This window comes from Mchenga conophoros, linkage group LG9 (assembly GCF_057382185.1).
Source record: "Mchenga conophoros isolate Kocher_MC1m ecotype Shallow Benthic linkage group LG9, M_conophoros_male_GT1.1, whole genome shotgun sequence".
Taxonomy (NCBI): Eukaryota; Metazoa; Chordata; class Actinopteri; order Cichliformes; family Cichlidae; genus Mchenga; species Mchenga conophoros.
The window spans coordinates 861,121-878,365 of NC_140534.1; the positions used below are offsets into that span (position 1 = coordinate 861,121).

A 17,245-nucleotide genomic window follows, 5' to 3' on the forward strand; every position below is an offset into this window, starting at 1 on the left:
CAAACATAAGGCCTGGGGGCCAGAAGTGGCCCTCCAAAGTCTTCAATCTGGCCCATTGGGTGGCTTTGGAAAATGTGAAGGAGGGCATACATTTCAGACTTTTAACTGTATGCTGACAGATTTATTTCAGTTACTACAGCAGGGTTTCTTTATCGTGCAGCTAAACATGCTGTGTAAATTACACTTCTTTTTTTATATTTAAATGTCTTATTGTAGCTAAATGTCTGTACAATGACAGAAAAGGAAGTTTCACACAAGATCAACATACGTGGCTCACGATGTAAAATGATGCAACGAACAGAACACAGATTTAAAGCTGGTACAGTGGGCCCTCGTTTGTCACGGGAGTTACTTTCCAAAAATAACCCACGATAGGTGAAATCTGCAAAGTAGCCAACTTTATTTTTTACAGTTATTATAGATGTTTAAGGCTGTAAAACCCCTCACTACACACTTTTTACACTTTTCAGGCATGAACATTTTCACACTTTCATCTCTTGTTTAAACACTCTTAAAGTTCAAACTTTCATAGAAAAATAAGTCCAGTATTATAGAATGAAACCAAAGGCACCCGCAGGTGCAAAATGTTTCGTCGATATTGTTACAAACTTACAAACATACAGTACAGCACTTCAGAGTCACACTGCTGGCAATCAAGCTGAATGCATTCTGTACTGTACAGGAGACATGGCACAAAATTGATTGACAGTGGTCTACAGCCAATCAGGATGCAGGACACAATGGGCTGTAAAAAAACACACACAAAAAAACCCATGCAAAATTGCACAAAAAAAATCCGCGAAACAGCAAGGGCACAAAAGGTGAACCACGTTATACTGTACTTGAAGTTTTGGTGCTACAAGCTGCTGGATCATGGAGTGCACTTAGTTTTTGTTAAATAAATGTCATGTGTTGTTGTTATTAATGTCAGGACATAATCATTTTTTATCAGGTCCCAATATGTAAAACATATTGTGAAAGGGAGCATGCTCTCGTTTCAACACGCACGTTGGTAGGACTCGATTGGTTCGTTCTGTGAGAAAGCTGTATTGAGGACTACAGTTGTCACAGAAGTATTTAAACATTTCCTTAACTAAGAACTAACTGCACAGGAAAAAGACAAATGTGGAGAGATCTTTTGAGGCATTTGTAAATACTGTAGTTTTTTTTTATGATTATTAAAAAGGGATTTACAAAAACAAACACTCAACTTGAGAATAGGGGATTTTCCTATAAGCTTTTGAATTTGTAGTCATTTAGTTTTCCTTTCAGTTCACATGCACTAAAATGGAAATTCAGTTAACCTGCAGTTTAATCTGACATTTTAAGGCAGCATGAATTAGCTAGGCAACTAAAGGGTTCAAACCCCTCTTGGCAACCCTGAGATGTAATACCACCTCACATAACATGTCATAACATGGTAATACTGTAGCTAAATAAAGACTGCATTCATTCTCCTTTAAACAGAGCAAGTTCCTCTCCTAACTAAGTGCTTTAGGGTGCTGAGGCTTATAAAAAAAACAATTAAAAAAAATTAGCACACCCTAAAAAAATGATAAATGAGAATATAAGTTTCAATCTCTCTAAGATCTCTAAGCTAAAAGGTAGAAGGAGTGGAGTGGGTGTAGGTGGTAGGAGGCAGAGATGGGTTTTTCTGTTTTTTTCTTGCTTTTTATTCTTTTAGATATCCTCAGCCACCTTCTCACTGTTTTGCTGTGAATCTTTCCTTCCTCTTCCTCCCATTTCTTGTAAATTTTGTTTGTTATAAATGCAAGCTCATATAAAGACAGGCTGTATTCTACATCCTACAGTCTATTATATCTTGGAAGGATCAGAAAAACAAACTCAATAAACATGACCAGTAATGTTGTGGGGATGAAGCTGGACTCCCTTAAGTTGGTTTCAGAGAGGTGGATGTTGTCCAAGATAAGGATAGTGCTGGACCTCCCACCCACTCCATGACATGCTGGCCAGTCACAGGAGGACGCTCACTGATAGAGTGAGATTACTCAAATGCACCACTGAAAGACACAGGAAGTCATTCCTGCCAGTGGATATCTCTCTGTACAAGTCCTCCATTTAATGCACAAATACAGATGCTGGTTGTTGGAAAACAGACGTCTTACAAGTCAGGCTACTTTATTAAATGACACCAAAACAGCTATACTTGTTTTTGAAGGGACCACTACACACTATAAACATTTTTGGGCTTTCCCACACATTAATGGTCCTCACTGTTTTTCATAACAAGAACTGAGGAGTTTTAGAATTTCTTTTTTTTCGGAGAGGTATTTTGAAGATTTTGTCCAGTTTCCAGCTGTGTTAGCATGATGCCTTTTATGGAAAGTTTGGGGCAGATGTTAAAATCATTTTACACTGATGACTACATATAACCCACTATGATCTTAAGTAGGCAGGGCAAGGGAAAATCTTAATAAGAGTTAAGGATGTGCAATTTCAATAACACATCTCAGTTTTCTGCATGATAAATATATAAAATTACTGAAAACGTTCTGGTAGCTCACCAGACTGTCCTATATCTAAAAATCATTACATTTTTGTTGATTCACAACTTACAATCTTTAAACTGAAATTTCTGTAGTAGACAGTTAAGAAATGGGAACTTTTCTGCCATTTAATTGTTTAACTTACATACTTAAACTACAGTTAAAAGTCCAAACATGTATACTTTCCTACATATTTTCCAAAGCTGTCAAGAAGGCCAGATTGGAGTCTTTGCCGGGCCGATTGTGGCCCCCGGGCTTTATGTTTGACATCCGTGTTAGCTGCTAAGAATGGGCTCAACGATCACGTGAACACGAAGTAGTGAGCTGGTTGGTAATTTACTTAAATTATGGTGTCACTTTAATTCTAAATAAATGTACGAATTCATGTGTTTTTATCGTTTACTATTAAATAAAATAGGTCATTGTCATTTCCGCGACACTAATAGTCCTCCATACACCACCCGCATGGCTATTATAAGCTTTTGGGCTGACTTCGTAATGGCAAAAGTTGTGTCCTTGTTTATTATTTTTACAGTATATGTGTTTGTGTGTGAGTTTTATACCTTTTGGTCTCATGTAGTTCGTACAGTTGATTTGGGAGGTCGTGTTTGCGGTCGGTACGTGAAGTGAGCGCACTGGACTCCGCCCACCACCACCGAGCTAGCTGTGCTGTTGCTGCAGCAGCTGGAAACAAACCACAGCACCGCAGCAGTGTCGCTAGCAAGCAGGCTTACGAGGTAAGCTACCACCGCGCTAGTCTTGACATTTGCAATTGTTCAAGAGTTTAAGCGCTGCTGATGAATTCCCACAGAGTGTGTATATACTTTTTCTCGCGTCATGTGACTGTCGCTGATAATAAACCCATTCAACTTAACGACAGAGTTCGTAGGTGTGGCTTTTCGCGTGGTGTTTATGTGAACAGCCACAACCTTTCTGTGTTTCTTTAGAGAAGTGTTTAGGCAACTAACTCTAATATTGTAACCTTAATTAAGGTTTATTTACTATGTAATAATGTTTGTCAGTTGTCTCTGATGGATTTGTATTCTAATTTTTGCGTCATAACTTTTGCACTGTCCACTTCCTGCTGTGACAAAACACATTTCCCACGTGTGGGACTAATAAAGGTTATCTTATCTTATTGACTTCTTGTTCTATAATCTGGGAAATGTGTGTCAAACATATCTCGTGAATGATATCGAGACATTTTTAAGATAGAAAGGATATTTCTGTCACGAGATGGAAGCTTCAGCCTTTTTTTTGGCAAAGCAACTTTGATAAATTCTTTATTTATCAGTGTAAAAGTCTCATTGACATTTAAAACGTCTTTTTCAAGAAAGGTCAGGCCAAGAAGGCAGCAGAAGTCCCAACAAATATACGCTGACAGTTATATAAAGATGTTTTAAGTGACCAAAAAGGATTAGTTTATTATATTGTGGAACACGGAGTATGAACAATAACACAAAGATAGTTGCAAAATACATGGAAACACGTGTTGAGGGGAGTATCGGCATAGATATTTTGATATAACGGATATGATTCATTCTCTATGCTGGTATTTCCCTGCTGGTCACGTCCTCCACTGCTTCATGGTGGTTGGTTTTTATGTAAATGATCAACCCAAATCCAAATGTAATATGTACATTAAAATACAATGTATAACATATCATGTATATAAAAGCATCTTCCACTGACTGTGCATTATTATTAGTACATCTGTAATTTCTAAATGGCTTTGAATGAGAACATTAACTAGAAAGCTAACAGATATTACACTAAAATACTAATCATGTGTTTTAATATAATGTAATAGATCAATAATATGGTGACTGATTATTTGGCTGACAAATAATCTGTGCAAAAGTCTTGAGTCATCACTGATTTCTTTATTTTTCGCTTCCAAGCAGCCACACATTTATGTAGGTTCTTGAGCAATCGTTCACCAGGCTTTCTCTTTGGACATTGACCACTCCTCAGTCCGGTCCTTGTACCTGACCATTTTCGCAGGAATGTTTTGTGTTTGTTAAGCCATTTAACACTGACCTGTGAACCATTCAAACAAAACAATAAAAAAGAAAGAAAGAAAGCATCTAAAACAGCCTTTAAAAAAAGAAAACAGCTGTGGCAAAACAGCAATACTGCGGTAGCTGGAGCGCCTGAAAAAATACCATGAAATCATGGAAATATACAATCATGACATAATGAAAACTTTCTGTAGTTAAAACAGGGAAATACAGATGTTAGAAAAAAGAGGTTTTTGACATTAAATATAGACTTTATTCTTCCTCAGTCAAACAGCAGCACTCATGCGATTGTTTTGCCCCTGAGCTCCAGGTGTTGTGCCAAAAAGAAATTGCCGCCCGCGGGAGCGCGCGAAGCTGCTTAAAGCTGTAGCGCCCAGATTACTTTATTTACTTTATTTATACTTAATTTTATTATGTGACTTTAAGGTAAAAATCTGGGGCTTTTATTGCATAATTAATGTAATAATATGTTATATCACCCATTTAAAATGAGATTTGTTTTACAATGACAAATCCTGTGGCTGAACATTTAATTCTGTTAACAAGTAGACAACATCAGAAAGCTTCTAACAATTTTACATAAAAAATAAAAGTCTGCTATTCAAATAGTTTTTTATGAGCCATAAAAACAAAACAATTTAAAAAAAAAAAAAAAACCATCTAGCAGCTGAACCAAGGGTACCCTAAACTTACAGTCACACTGAACGTGACAGGTTCCCCCGGTACTGCAGACGCCTAAAGGTTTTTGGACACATGTAAACAGCAAAGTTATGTTTCAGTCTAGGTGCAGGTGACAGCAAGTACAGTTTATGTGCATTTAAACAATTACATTAGAAACCAGGAGGTTTAACCCCCCCCCAAAAAACCTAGCCTTTAATTTGCATGTGTGTGTAGCTAGTCTGGCCTTCAACTCTATGTTGCTGCAATCGGCGTTGTGTGGTGTGAATTAAGTGTTTTAATTGAGTTGGTTGTTCCTTTGCCAGCTGAAGTGGGTTTATTCCGCCAAAGCTGTTTACATAAAACAGAAATTCTGTGCAGTTACTTCACATGAAGTAACTGCACAGTTACTTCTCCATGCACATCGTCAAGAGAGAGGGAAGAGCAGCAGAGAAAACAACTGGCTGCAGATGGCTGCCCCTCCTTGAGCTAGGTTCTTCTGGAGATTTCTTCCAGTTAAAAGGAAGTTTTTCCTTCCCACTGTCACCAAAGCCCTTACTCATTGGGAGTCATATGATTGGGGTTTTCTCTCTGCTTTGTATTAGTAAAGGGTCTTTACCTTACAATAGTGCCTTGAGGCAACTGTTGTTGTGATTTGGTGCTTTATAAATAAATAAAATTTAAGTGAATTGACTTGAATGAGAAACCACCTGCACGCTCGCACAGCAACTGTCTAAATTATAAAACAATAAAAATAAAAAACCAGAGGAGGTCAGGAGAGAGGTGTGTGTTTATAGCCATGGATAAAATATTGTGGATGTATTGGAGATTTTCTCAAAATCAATGGAATTATGAATGCAGAAGAGGATTTTGATCCACCTTACCTGTAGCATCTGTAAAGCGTCTGATTGGCAGTGGCTTCATTTTTCAGCCTGAAAATAATCCCAAACACACTGCCAAATAACTAAAAACATACCCGGGTAAAAAACACACACACAAAGGAACCATATCAGTCATGGATTGGCCTCCGCCTGTTAGATTTGAACATAATAATAATAATAATAATGGATTGGATTTATATAGCGCTTTTCAAGGCACCCAAAGCGCTTTACAATACCACTATTCATTCACTCTCACATTCATACACTGGTGGAGGCAAGCTACAGTTGTAGCCACAGCTGCCCTGGGGCAGACTGACAGAAGCGAGGCTGCCATATCACGCCATCGGAAGCAGTTGGGATCATCTCAACAAAGAACAGAACAAAAGGAGACAAAATCGGAGAAAAGCTTTAAAAGTCCTGCCTGGAAAGCCTGGAGAATTGTTCCTGAAGATCACAGAAATTACTATAGAGCTTGCCTAAGAGAGTTCTGGCTCCATTGAGGCATAAAGGCAGTAATTCCAGACACTGACTTCCAAGTTCATTTGAATTTATGTATCTTTGCATCTTTCAGTAAATTGCTGCACCTATTTTAAATGAAACGTTTAAGGGGGGCACAAGACTTTTGCACAATACTGTATTCTATGTTCTCCATGTTCATTTTCTGTTTACCCACATTTATGGTTATCAGCTCTTGTGAGTTGAGCGTTTCCGGGCTGCGATGGCGGCAGTTGGAGTCCAGCAGACGAGGGTCGCAGACTGTGTGACCAAGGTGTCGCTGAGCATCTCCTGTGACCATCTGCTCGACATGGATGCATTCTCAAAGTCCGACCCTCTATGCGTGCTTTTCATGAACTCCTCTGGAAACCACTGGTTTGAGGTAAGTAGGTTTTTGTTGTGTGGATTTGAAAGGCCTTACTCTTAAAAAAATTAGAGTTATCAATTTCCAGTTTTAGGGCAACAGCTCAACTTTAAAAGTTCCTAAAAGAAAATCCCTGACTGTGAAACGTGTTTGTGTTAGGTTGGTCGCACGGAGAAAATCGAGAACTGCCTCAGTCCCAAGTTTTCCAAGCCTATTGTCCTCGACTACTACTTTGAGATGGTGCAGAAGTTGAGGTTTGAAGTGCACGATATTGATACTGAAAACTGCAGTCTGCAAGAGGCTGACTTCCTGGGACAGCTGGAGTGTACCTTGGGACAGGTTTGCCATCTTTGATTTTCATTACAAGCCATTTGTCTATATATATACTGAAAGAGCTATAAGTGGTGGGAAGTGGTATTGGCGTTGTTTAGTGATGACTAAGATGTGTCTTTCTGTTCAGATCGTGTCCTCAAGAAAACTAACAAAACCACTTGTTAAGAAGGACAAGATGCCTGCAGGAAAGGGAACCATTACTGTGAGTTTCTTTGAGTGAGGGACGCAGTGATTTGGTGAAATCTGAGTGAACTTATTTCACATTTTTAATGCAAAACTGCTTCTTGCTCTCTAGATATGTGCAGAAGAAATGACTGACAACAGAGTGGTGGCATTTGAAGTCGCAGCAAGAAAACTGGACAAGAAGGTGTCTTAGACTAGAAGGAATTATGTTCCTGTAATCAGAAATCTTTACGCGGATGATTTGACTGAAGTTACTGACTCTTACTGGTCACAGTTTATGATTAGAAAAACATTTAACACCACTCATCAAAAGTTTGTGCCACTTTGAAAGGTTTTTTTTTATATTTAAAGAAAAGCACTTGAACTGATTAAAATTGTTTTGGGTGAGAATCAGTGGTCGTAGGCACACATTTGCAGTGTTTCCAATGAAAAGCTTTGTTTCAGTGACACATTTTTTGGATTACACAACCAACAATTTAGTTAGTTAAGAGTTGAAATCATAGCAATTGGGAAGTTGAATTCATAGGGAAGCATGTACCAGTTTCCTCACAAACCACCATAATCTGTTGTACTGGGAAACTTTTCATGAAGCTGCAAGTGTATTGTGTTAAAAGGCCAGAAAATTAGCCAGACTGTTCTTCCTTTTAAAACAAGGATTGCCACTCCATGCAGGCATTTCTCAATGATTTCACACAGTGGTGAGAGTTTGCAGAGAACAATGCTCTTCCCAGAATAGAAGGACAGATATGGTAAATGGACTGATTCTTATATAGCACTTTTCTACTCACCCAGAGCACTCAAAGTGCTTTATACAACATGCCACATTCACCTCCAACCATCCTTTGAAGTGCTTTCTATTCATACTGTGACAGATGCATCAGAGAGCAACTTAGAATTAGTATCTTGCCCCTAGATGCATCACAGAGGGGGAGACAGGGATCGAACCACCAACCTTCCCACCAGCACATGACCTCATGAGCTACAGTCACCCTAGAATAGGAACCAGAGTACAATTTAGCAAGTGGGGGGAAAAGAGACCTTACAGATCGTTGGTCGGCCTCTGGATTCTGAGAGACAGATTGTCCGGGTTCAGATGTGTTTTATCCGTTAGGTGTGCATTAGGTAACACAATGTGCACCTACAGAATGTGGATCTTTTCAAAATGATTTTTGATGAATGTCTCCGTTAACCTTTAATTGTCACTGATAGCATTTCTGATCAATTCAAAGTTCTATTAAATGCAAAAATACAAATGTCTTTCTTTCCCAAACGAAGACATTTCCACGTGAAGCCAAACTTTTTAAGTGTCAGGGATGTGACAGCTAAGATTATTGAATCTGAAAATTCTCTGAAATGTGATTGGACAACTCGAGCTGTGCCTGTTTAGTAAGTTTAGTTTAGTAATGACTCTTGGACACAGTTAGCTGGACGTAACTCCAGGTGAAAAAGGGTAAAGGCAGCTGATGAGCAGTGATCGATATCGTGTTATGGTGGTATAAAACATGTCATCACTTTATCCTCACTTTAGAATTTACAGTGTAATCTGTGTTTGCCTGCTTTTTCCTCCCTTTTATCTCCAGGATTTTTTTGGCAAATCCGACCCTTTCTTGGAATTCTACAAGCAGACAGAAACTGGATGGCAGCTGGCTCACAGGACAGAGGTAAACCTGCACTCATTGTGTTTGAGGCTTTCTGGCGCACGGGGAAAAGTGTTTTACGTTTGTACAGTTACATCTCCCAACAGAGGAAGTCTTTCTGTATCTGTGTTGTTGTGCAGGTGGTGAAAAATAACCTAAATCCTGTTTGGAGACCATTCCAAATCCCAATTCAGTCACTTTGCGCAGGCGATGTTGAGAAACCTATCAAGGTACGCACACTCATACACACATAAAGTATGCTGGTTTCTTTTTTTCCTAACTGTCTGCAGAGCTGAATGATGTGAAGCAGCCAGTAAAACTGGAAAGTTGTTATGCACTAATTGTGAAATTCTGGAGTGGTGCTGATGTTTAAAACACCACACTGGCTGATAGCCAGTGTAGCAGGGAGACAACATAGGCATCGTTAGAAAGTTTTTTGTTTTTTTTTACACATATATCCTAAAAACAAACATTATGACTACTGAAGCTTTTCATCTCGAAAGATTTGAACCGTAAACGTCCTCTGTTGTCTCCCTCTTGCATAACTTGCATATCCTTGATCTTACTGCCACTAAAGATTTGTTGTGAGTATTCGTTTATGTTGTTTCCATCCTCTAACTCTTATTAAGGCAAACTTATCAGGAAGAGATGCTTTCCAGTCAGCAGTACACGTGAGGTAACTGTCGACAGTGTCAACATGGAATGCTGTTAATGTGAAGGATGCAGGGTCTGTGACAGGACCGGCTCAAGTCCTGGATGCATCTACATCTATCTTAAAGGAACGCACACTTTCAAGGAGTTTGGCCCATTGGTTAAATTTACCTGATCGTTTACTGACACAGTCTGGGAGCGCCTTTAATCAAATGTAATTAACAACACTTTATGTCCAAAAATGATCTCTGATTACAAAAACAGCTGACAAAAGCATCTTTTTGAACCTTCAAATATTCCTGTTAAACAGGATATGAAGCTTATTTATGAAGTTTACTGGTGATTGTATTTGGTGGCTCCACACTATATTCCATTTTGATCCTGGGAGGAGACACAAAGCCGTTGAGGGTTGTGTCAGGAAGAGCAAAAAATTTGCCAAATCAAACATACAGAGCTATCTGCTGTGGCGACCCCTGTGAATAAGGGAGAAGCTCAAAGTAGCCCACTGATTCTATTTAATTTGATATAAAGGTTTAGGTAAGCTAACCAAGGGGTCAGTTTTCCAAATGGGACAAGTTTTCCATTAAGATGGATCCATTGTTTTACTTACCCATTAGCTTTCATAGCTGTTGAAGAGTCACCAGTGTGAAATTAGTTGTAAAGAGGAATACGGTGCTGCATAACAATCCTTGCGATCGCTTTGGTTGCTAGCGGGTTGCTGCAGTTGCCACTTCACTGAATGGAAGATGCAGATGTGTCTGCAAACACAAGCTATTCTCTAAACGGCAGTGGAATATGCAAACTGGAAACAGGGACTGTTCACCTTCAAAGTGAAAGTTGTGCCGATTGAAGAGTGTCAGTGCAGTGCTAAAGCACAACGTTAGCTTTGGGAGTGACAATCCGCGTTTCCTTTTTCAAATGTTCAATGAAGCTTTTTCAAGTTTCACTACAGATTGGAGAACAAATAGCACGTGTTTGCAGACAAATTTGCATCTTCCACACCAACTGCTTGCCACAGACGAGGAGGTTTTTGGTGTAGCTCCATCTTTGCAACTGATTTTACGTAGCGACATCCAGCAACCTTCAGTAACCACTTGCCACCCGGTCTGGGAATTTAGATTTTTCCTAGTCAACAGAGGTTACTGAGGGGTCACCGACAGACTGGTTTATAGGCCCGTGTGACTGAGGCCTAAGATGTCCATGCTGTGTATGGAGCTGTTTGTGTTTTCTGTGTTCTCTCAATGCCGAAAGTGTTACAGAATCTACTGTGTGTGACTGTGAGCAGGTCCTGCAATCGCTCTAAAGGAGGAACTCTGTCACCCCATTTGCCAGCTTAGATGGCCTCTGTGTGTGTGTGTGTGTGTGTGTGTGTGTGTGTGTGTGTGTGTGTGTGTGTGTGTGTGTGTGTTTTTCTGGTTGACGTTTTAGTATCATGAAGTCGCCTTACATTTGAAGCTTCACACCCACCATGCTTTTGCCTCACCTACTTTGATTTCCAAGCGCCGCTGATCATTTCGGTGCAAAATTTGGTGATTCCAAGTCTCACCTCTCCTCGCTGTCTCTGTTCGCTAGATTGACTGTTATGACCACAACAACAGTGGCGATCACGACTTCATTGGAACATTTCAGACCTCGCTCAGTCAAATCCAGCAGGCAACAGAAACATTTGCGGTGAGTTCATGTGTGTGTGTGTGTGTGTGTGTGTGTTTGCCAGTTTGAACATTTTGCTTAAGAGTAAGCAGAGGGGGGGAAGTACATCCTGACACCTGTATGCTGTGTTTCTCTTCTTCACAGGCGGAATTTGATTGCATCAACAGCAAAAAAAAAGAGAAGAAGAAAGGATATAAAAACTCTGGCATCATCGTCATAAAAAAAAGCAAGGTACTCTGGTTTTAGATGTTTTTAATATGTGTTTGATATGTTTTCTTATGTTTTTAGATATATCATTCGTCCTGTTGTTTATCTGCTGGAGCACAAAAAACAACATGTTTACCCTTCTTAATAGATAAGTACTACTGCACAGTAACTCTTGTGGTGTTTACAGATAGTGAGGCAGTACACGTTTCTGGATTACATAATGGGAGGCTGTCAGATTAACTTCACTGTGAGTTTCACATTTATTTGTTAATCCGAATCCTTCCAGTTATCATTTGGAGACACACCTGAAATATTTAACTGACGTTGACATTTTATGATTCATTCATAATTAACTGACGTTTATTAAAAAAATGCAACACATCCCTCTGGGGGCGGCGCAGATTGCAATTGACTTCACAGGCTCCAATGGGGATCCCAAATTCCCCCAGTCACTCCACTACATCAACCCTCAGGGCTACAATGAGTACCTGGCAGCCATCTGGGCAGTTGGTAATGTCATCCAGGACTACGACAGGTAAATACATACATAAAGGATTATGCAGGTGCAGAAAGTAAGTCTGTTTTCCTTCATTCAGAAAAATTATAAGTCAGACCGATTTAAAAACAAGCTCCACCGTAACTTTTTCTTTTCTAGTCTTAAAGGTTTCTGTGCACTTCATCAGTTCATCTGCAGTAATTTCAATGCAATTTAACATGTCGTTTGTAAGTCTTAATATGCACCTCGCCTTTGGCAAACTCACAATCATTCTTACAAGCCTTGAAAGACCTAATATATCACAGTACTAGTTGCCCACATTCAACAAGTTTCAAATAATGAGGTCAGTGTGTGGGCATGTAATCCCTTGTGAGCCAAAAGCTCCAGCTTCAGACTGTTTTACTTGTGGCTGTGTGAACACTACCAACTCAGCACAGGAACCCACCTTCCTCCTGTTCAAGTTAATGAGAGAGTCAGTCAGGAGAAAGGTGGCTCAAACAGAGGGGAGGGGGCTAGCAGCAAAGGTGGCCCATGGTGAATATGCTGCTGGGAATGAATATAATAGATCTCTGCTCTCACCATGATAGTAGCAGCAAAATACTAATAATCTGACCAGTACTTATCTGTTATTTTGAGCGTTCATTCCTAATGCATGGATAACCGAATTCCCAGCAAACCACTTAATGCAGCATGTCAGCTGACAGGCATTAAGCCAGAGCACCAGCTTATCATCCTGATATTCACTAGTTTTCTTGCACTACAGGAAAATAAATGATTAACAAAGTGAAAACATAACAGCGTGAGAAGCAAGGCCAGGATGTCTTGTTTAAATAGAACCATGAAGAACATTAATGTAAAGAGTCTGACGAAAAGACTTAATTTTAAATGTTCACTGGTCTTTACAAACTGACATTAACAGTCTTTATTTTTGTATTGCTTCCTTTTGCACAGTGATAAGATGTTCCCTGCTTTTGGTTTTGGAGCACAGATTCCTCCTGCATGGCAGGTGATTGTTGCACTTTTGATGTTTGCGTACATGTGACACGCGGCAGAAAGATTGTTTGTGTTGTAGGTAAGTGTAAGCCATTGCAGATACGATCATTTGGGATCTGGGTTGTTTATGTGTGCAGGTCAACCACGAGTTTCCCATCAACTTCAACCCATCCAATCCATTCTGTGCAGGTAATAACAGACTGAATGTAATGTGAGATTTGTATAAACATTAGCAGTTATTTAGCACAGTGGAGGTCAGTCTATGTTCAGATTTGCCAGTGTGCAGAACAGCTGCAACACGGGGAAAACAATTATATGTTTTACACTAAATAAGAGATATTTTAATTTTAACATATTAGTAGATTTATTTTTGCATCTTGTTCTTCTCATAATTTAATTTCTATGTTGTGACCTATTGCTTAATAAACATGGACGTACCTTTGGGTATAAAATTCAGTTCAATACAGTTTTATGTATACAGTGCCAAATCACAACAACAGTTGCCTTAAGGTGCTTTGTATTGTAAGGTAAAGACCCTGCAGTGTTAGAGAGAAAAGTCCAACAATCAGATGACCCTCTTTTGAGCAAGCACTTGGCGACAGTGGGAAGGAAAAACTCCCTTTTAACAGGAAGAAACCTCCAGCAGAACCAGGCTCAGTGAGTGGTAGTGATCTGCCCTGAGCAGCTGGGGCTGAGGGGAAGAAGACGAAGATGAATTATAACTAATAATTAAATGCAGAGTGGTGAATTAACACATGGAGAGTCTAAAGAGGTGCGTGAAGAAGAAACACAGTGCATCATGGGAAGCCCTCAGTGGCCTGTTCCAGTGTAAATAAGGGAGGATTCAGGTTCACCTGATCCAGCTGTAACTTTATTAAAAGACATCATTTTAAGGCTGATTTTAAAAGAAGAAAGGTTTTCTGTCTCCTGAATCCAAACTGGGAGCTGTTTGCACATAAAACAGACCTGAAAGCTGAAGGCTCTGCCTCCTGTTCTACTTTTAAATATCCTAGAAACCACAACTACAGTAAACCTGCAGTCTGAGCAACGTGCTTTAGTGCGGTGATACGGTACATTTCATCCACCTTCATGTAACTGTGACCCATGACTTTATGATGGTTTTTTGTGTGTGTTTCAGGTGTAGAGGGTGTGGTTGCTGCCTACCAGCAGTGTCTGCCTCAGGTGAAGCTTTACGGCCCAACAAACTTTTCCCCAATCATCAACCACGTCGCCCAATTTGGAAGACAGGCGCTGCAGCAGCAAACTGCATCTGTGAGTCACAGAAAGTTTGGAATCAATCAAAGCAGTCCTAATGTCAACTGACTGCTCCACTCTGCTGCTTTTTTTGTTCCTGTTGTCCTGATGATTCACAGCAATACTTTGTTCTCCTGATCATCACTGATGGAGTAATCACGGACATGGACGAGACGCGCAACGCCATCGTCAACGCCTCTCGTCTGCCCATGTCTATCATCATCGTCGGGGTCGGAGGGGCGGACTTCAGTGCCATGGAGTTCCTGGATGGAGACGATGGAGTTTTGCGTTCGACAACAGGAGAGAACGCCATGCGGGACATCGTGCAGTTTGTGCCATTCCGGAAGTTCCAAAATGTAAGCCGTGGCAAGCTATAAAGCACACTCTTTGTCCAGATGCACCAACACCACCAACATTTGAATGTTTGCACATCTTATTTCAGGCGGGCAGTGCAGCCCTTGCACAAAGTGTACTGGCAGAGTTGCCTGACCAACTGGCCTCCTTCTTCAAGTTATTTGAGCTGAAGCCCCCCACTGAACCGAGTCCTACCTAAAATGTGCAGGAGTACCCCAACCAACACGCTGATCGTGCCCCTCATCCTTCCCTTCATTTGATCCGAGCTGCAATCAGGATTTATAAATATCATAGTAACCTTGCTTTTTCAAGGTTATGTCATGCCTTGATTGTTCACAGTACGTGGTGCATTAAGTCATCATATACTGTAGGTTTGTATGAGCACAAAACGGTAACTTAATGATGCACGACTCTGTCGAAGCCATGTGAAGTTTTCTAGCTTTTCTAGTTCTGGTTTTATTGGCTGTAAGAACATGTGACTAGCTTAAACTTTAAACACCTTCTCTTGGTGCTATGCTCAAATTACAGCTGCAGCTCTGCAACCTCCCTGCTTTCTTTTCTAACTGCATGTTTCTGTGTGTGTGTTTGGCACACTTTCACTGTTGCTCTGTCTCTGCCCTTTGTCTCAGTGTCCTAAAGAACTGCTTGCTCAGAGCGTCCTGGCAGAAATCCCAGATCAGGTGTCTGGCTTCTTCAACACCTTCAATTTGAAGCCGCTTGAGAGCTGCACACCTACTTCTGACCTCTCAGCATCTGCGCCACCCCTTCTGTGATTTATTCTGAAAACTATCTTTCCTTCTTAATGTCTTACCTACAAATGTCTTGTGATTCCTCACCTGGAATTTTTTAGGAAAACTTCCTGCAGCTACAGGGTAAAGCCATACTGCATTAATGTTATCAAAGATTTCCTAATATTTGCTAATATGTGGAAATTTATGTCAGTTAAGTGCCAGATATAAATGTTGCTTTTATTTTATTACCTTTATTAAAGGATTTATTGTAACTGTGTTGTATTGGGTGAGTTGTTGACTGTTAGTCACATGACAGGGCCTGGAGTATTTAACTGGGTACTCCAAGTTTGTGCTGATATCATCTCCTCTGTATTACAGCCATAACTTCTTTGTTGGTTTTCACATTTCATGTTGTAATGGAAAATATACATTTCAGTTTAATACATTTCAATTTAATATTTCCAGCAGATTTCAGGTGTGATGCAGTAAGTTTTACAAAATGAATCCATATGTACTGATCCCGATGTTCAAAATAATACATTTGTTGTTCTGTTTTTATAGACTTTTTTACAGTTATGTGATTTTGATTCAAAATACTAAATGTGCTTGCATGTCTTAACCAAAAAGAATCAAAGTGATTAAGAAAATCCTTTTTTTACACAGTGTACTTTTTTGATTTTTACTTTGTCTTAAGAGGAAGTAGCAAAAAATGTACTTCAACATTTATTAAATCCCCCGATACATTTCCCTTGGTGTATGTGTAAATTCATTGTTGATATTTGGAGCTGTTTACACTGATGACTGTGGCGTTGCCTTATGCACTATACATGTCTTTGTAATGGACGCTAACTTTGTCAGTATTTTACTTTGATATAAAACACAGTGGAAGGAAAAATACCAGGAGTTATCCTTCTGCATTCTTGTCATGGTGAAAAATACTGCAACAGCCAGTTTCGCATGTTGTTCTTTGTGTCTGTGTGTAACCCAGTTCAAGAAATATTTCTTAGCTTTACAGGTGAGACTTCAACTCACTGGTGCAACTAAAGCAAAATCTCTTCCCTGTCAGTTTTGGTATAAATCTATATTTTTAAAAAAATGAATTTTTGGTGTTTTTTTTTTTTATTCAATGCTATTTATATTCCTTATTATTCTGTTTTATTTTCTCTTTATATATATTTTTGCAGGTAATACAATAAAAGTAACAATAATAAATATAAATATATTGAAGTGTGTCTCGTATGCTTTTATTTTCCAGTAATACCTACAAAATAAATCATTAGATACTGCGACAGAATGAAATGCCATGACTGCAAACTTGGAAGAACGCTGACCTAGAAAGAGCAATGATATATATTAAGGCAGCATCATTTTCAAAAGTCCGGAGGCAGATATGACTCAATGATGTGATAATGCGATTGGGCTTGAGTACTGTTATTTTTCATTAACATGAGATTAGAGCAAGCGTTTAACCAGTAGGAATGTCACTAATTACATTTACTACTTTAATCCACTATTACTTCATTTAGGTATTTCTATATTGTGCTCATTTGTGTTGCACCCGTGTTGTAGAGTGCTGCTTTTAAAATACTTGCTTGTTTGTCCAAAAGCCTCTTATACCCTTTAAGTTAAATTTTAATTCACTAAAATTAAATAATTGTAAATATAATCTTAGGTCTCTGAAAAACAAATGCTCACGCGATGGTCTGCAACGCAGCAGAGTGAAGCCACTGAGCAGCCCAACTTTCTCCAGGTGAAATCAGTTTCTCCTGGTGATGTTTTAACACAAAACGTTTAAGACAAATAAGTTTGTAATGAATTAAATGTCTGCTGA

General features: G+C 39.4%; 1 protein-coding gene across 3 annotated transcripts; it reads left to right on the forward strand.

Moving 5' to 3' along the window:
- Positions 1 to 3,142: 3,142 nt before the first annotated feature.
- Positions 3,143 to 16,161, forward strand: LOC146566560 (copine-3-like). 3 transcript variants are annotated; one of them, XR_014893796.1, is made up of 17 exons: positions 3,143 to 3,244; positions 6,755 to 6,943; positions 7,085 to 7,264; positions 7,386 to 7,460; positions 7,554 to 7,625; positions 9,022 to 9,102; positions 9,219 to 9,308; positions 11,302 to 11,400; positions 11,524 to 11,610; positions 11,774 to 11,833; positions 11,988 to 12,121; positions 13,034 to 13,088; positions 13,213 to 13,264; positions 14,214 to 14,347; positions 14,449 to 14,685; positions 14,772 to 15,054; positions 15,313 to 15,448. XR_014893796.1 is itself a non-coding variant. In XM_085286098.1 (16 exons), the coding sequence occupies exons 2-16, from the start codon at positions 6,785 to 6,787 to the stop codon at positions 15,454 to 15,456; spliced, it is 1,659 nt and encodes a 552-aa protein (XP_085142224.1). In that variant the 5' UTR covers positions 3,143 to 3,244; positions 6,755 to 6,784; the 3' UTR covers positions 15,457 to 16,161. The 3 variants fall into 3 exon arrangements, 2 of the variants coding, with proteins under 2 accessions (XP_085142224.1, XP_085142225.1); XM_085286098.1 differs by lacking the exon at positions 14,772 to 15,054 and having other exon boundaries at positions 15,313 to 16,161; XM_085286099.1 differs by having other exon boundaries at positions 14,772 to 15,455.
- Positions 16,162 to 17,245: the final 1,084 nt, after the last annotated feature.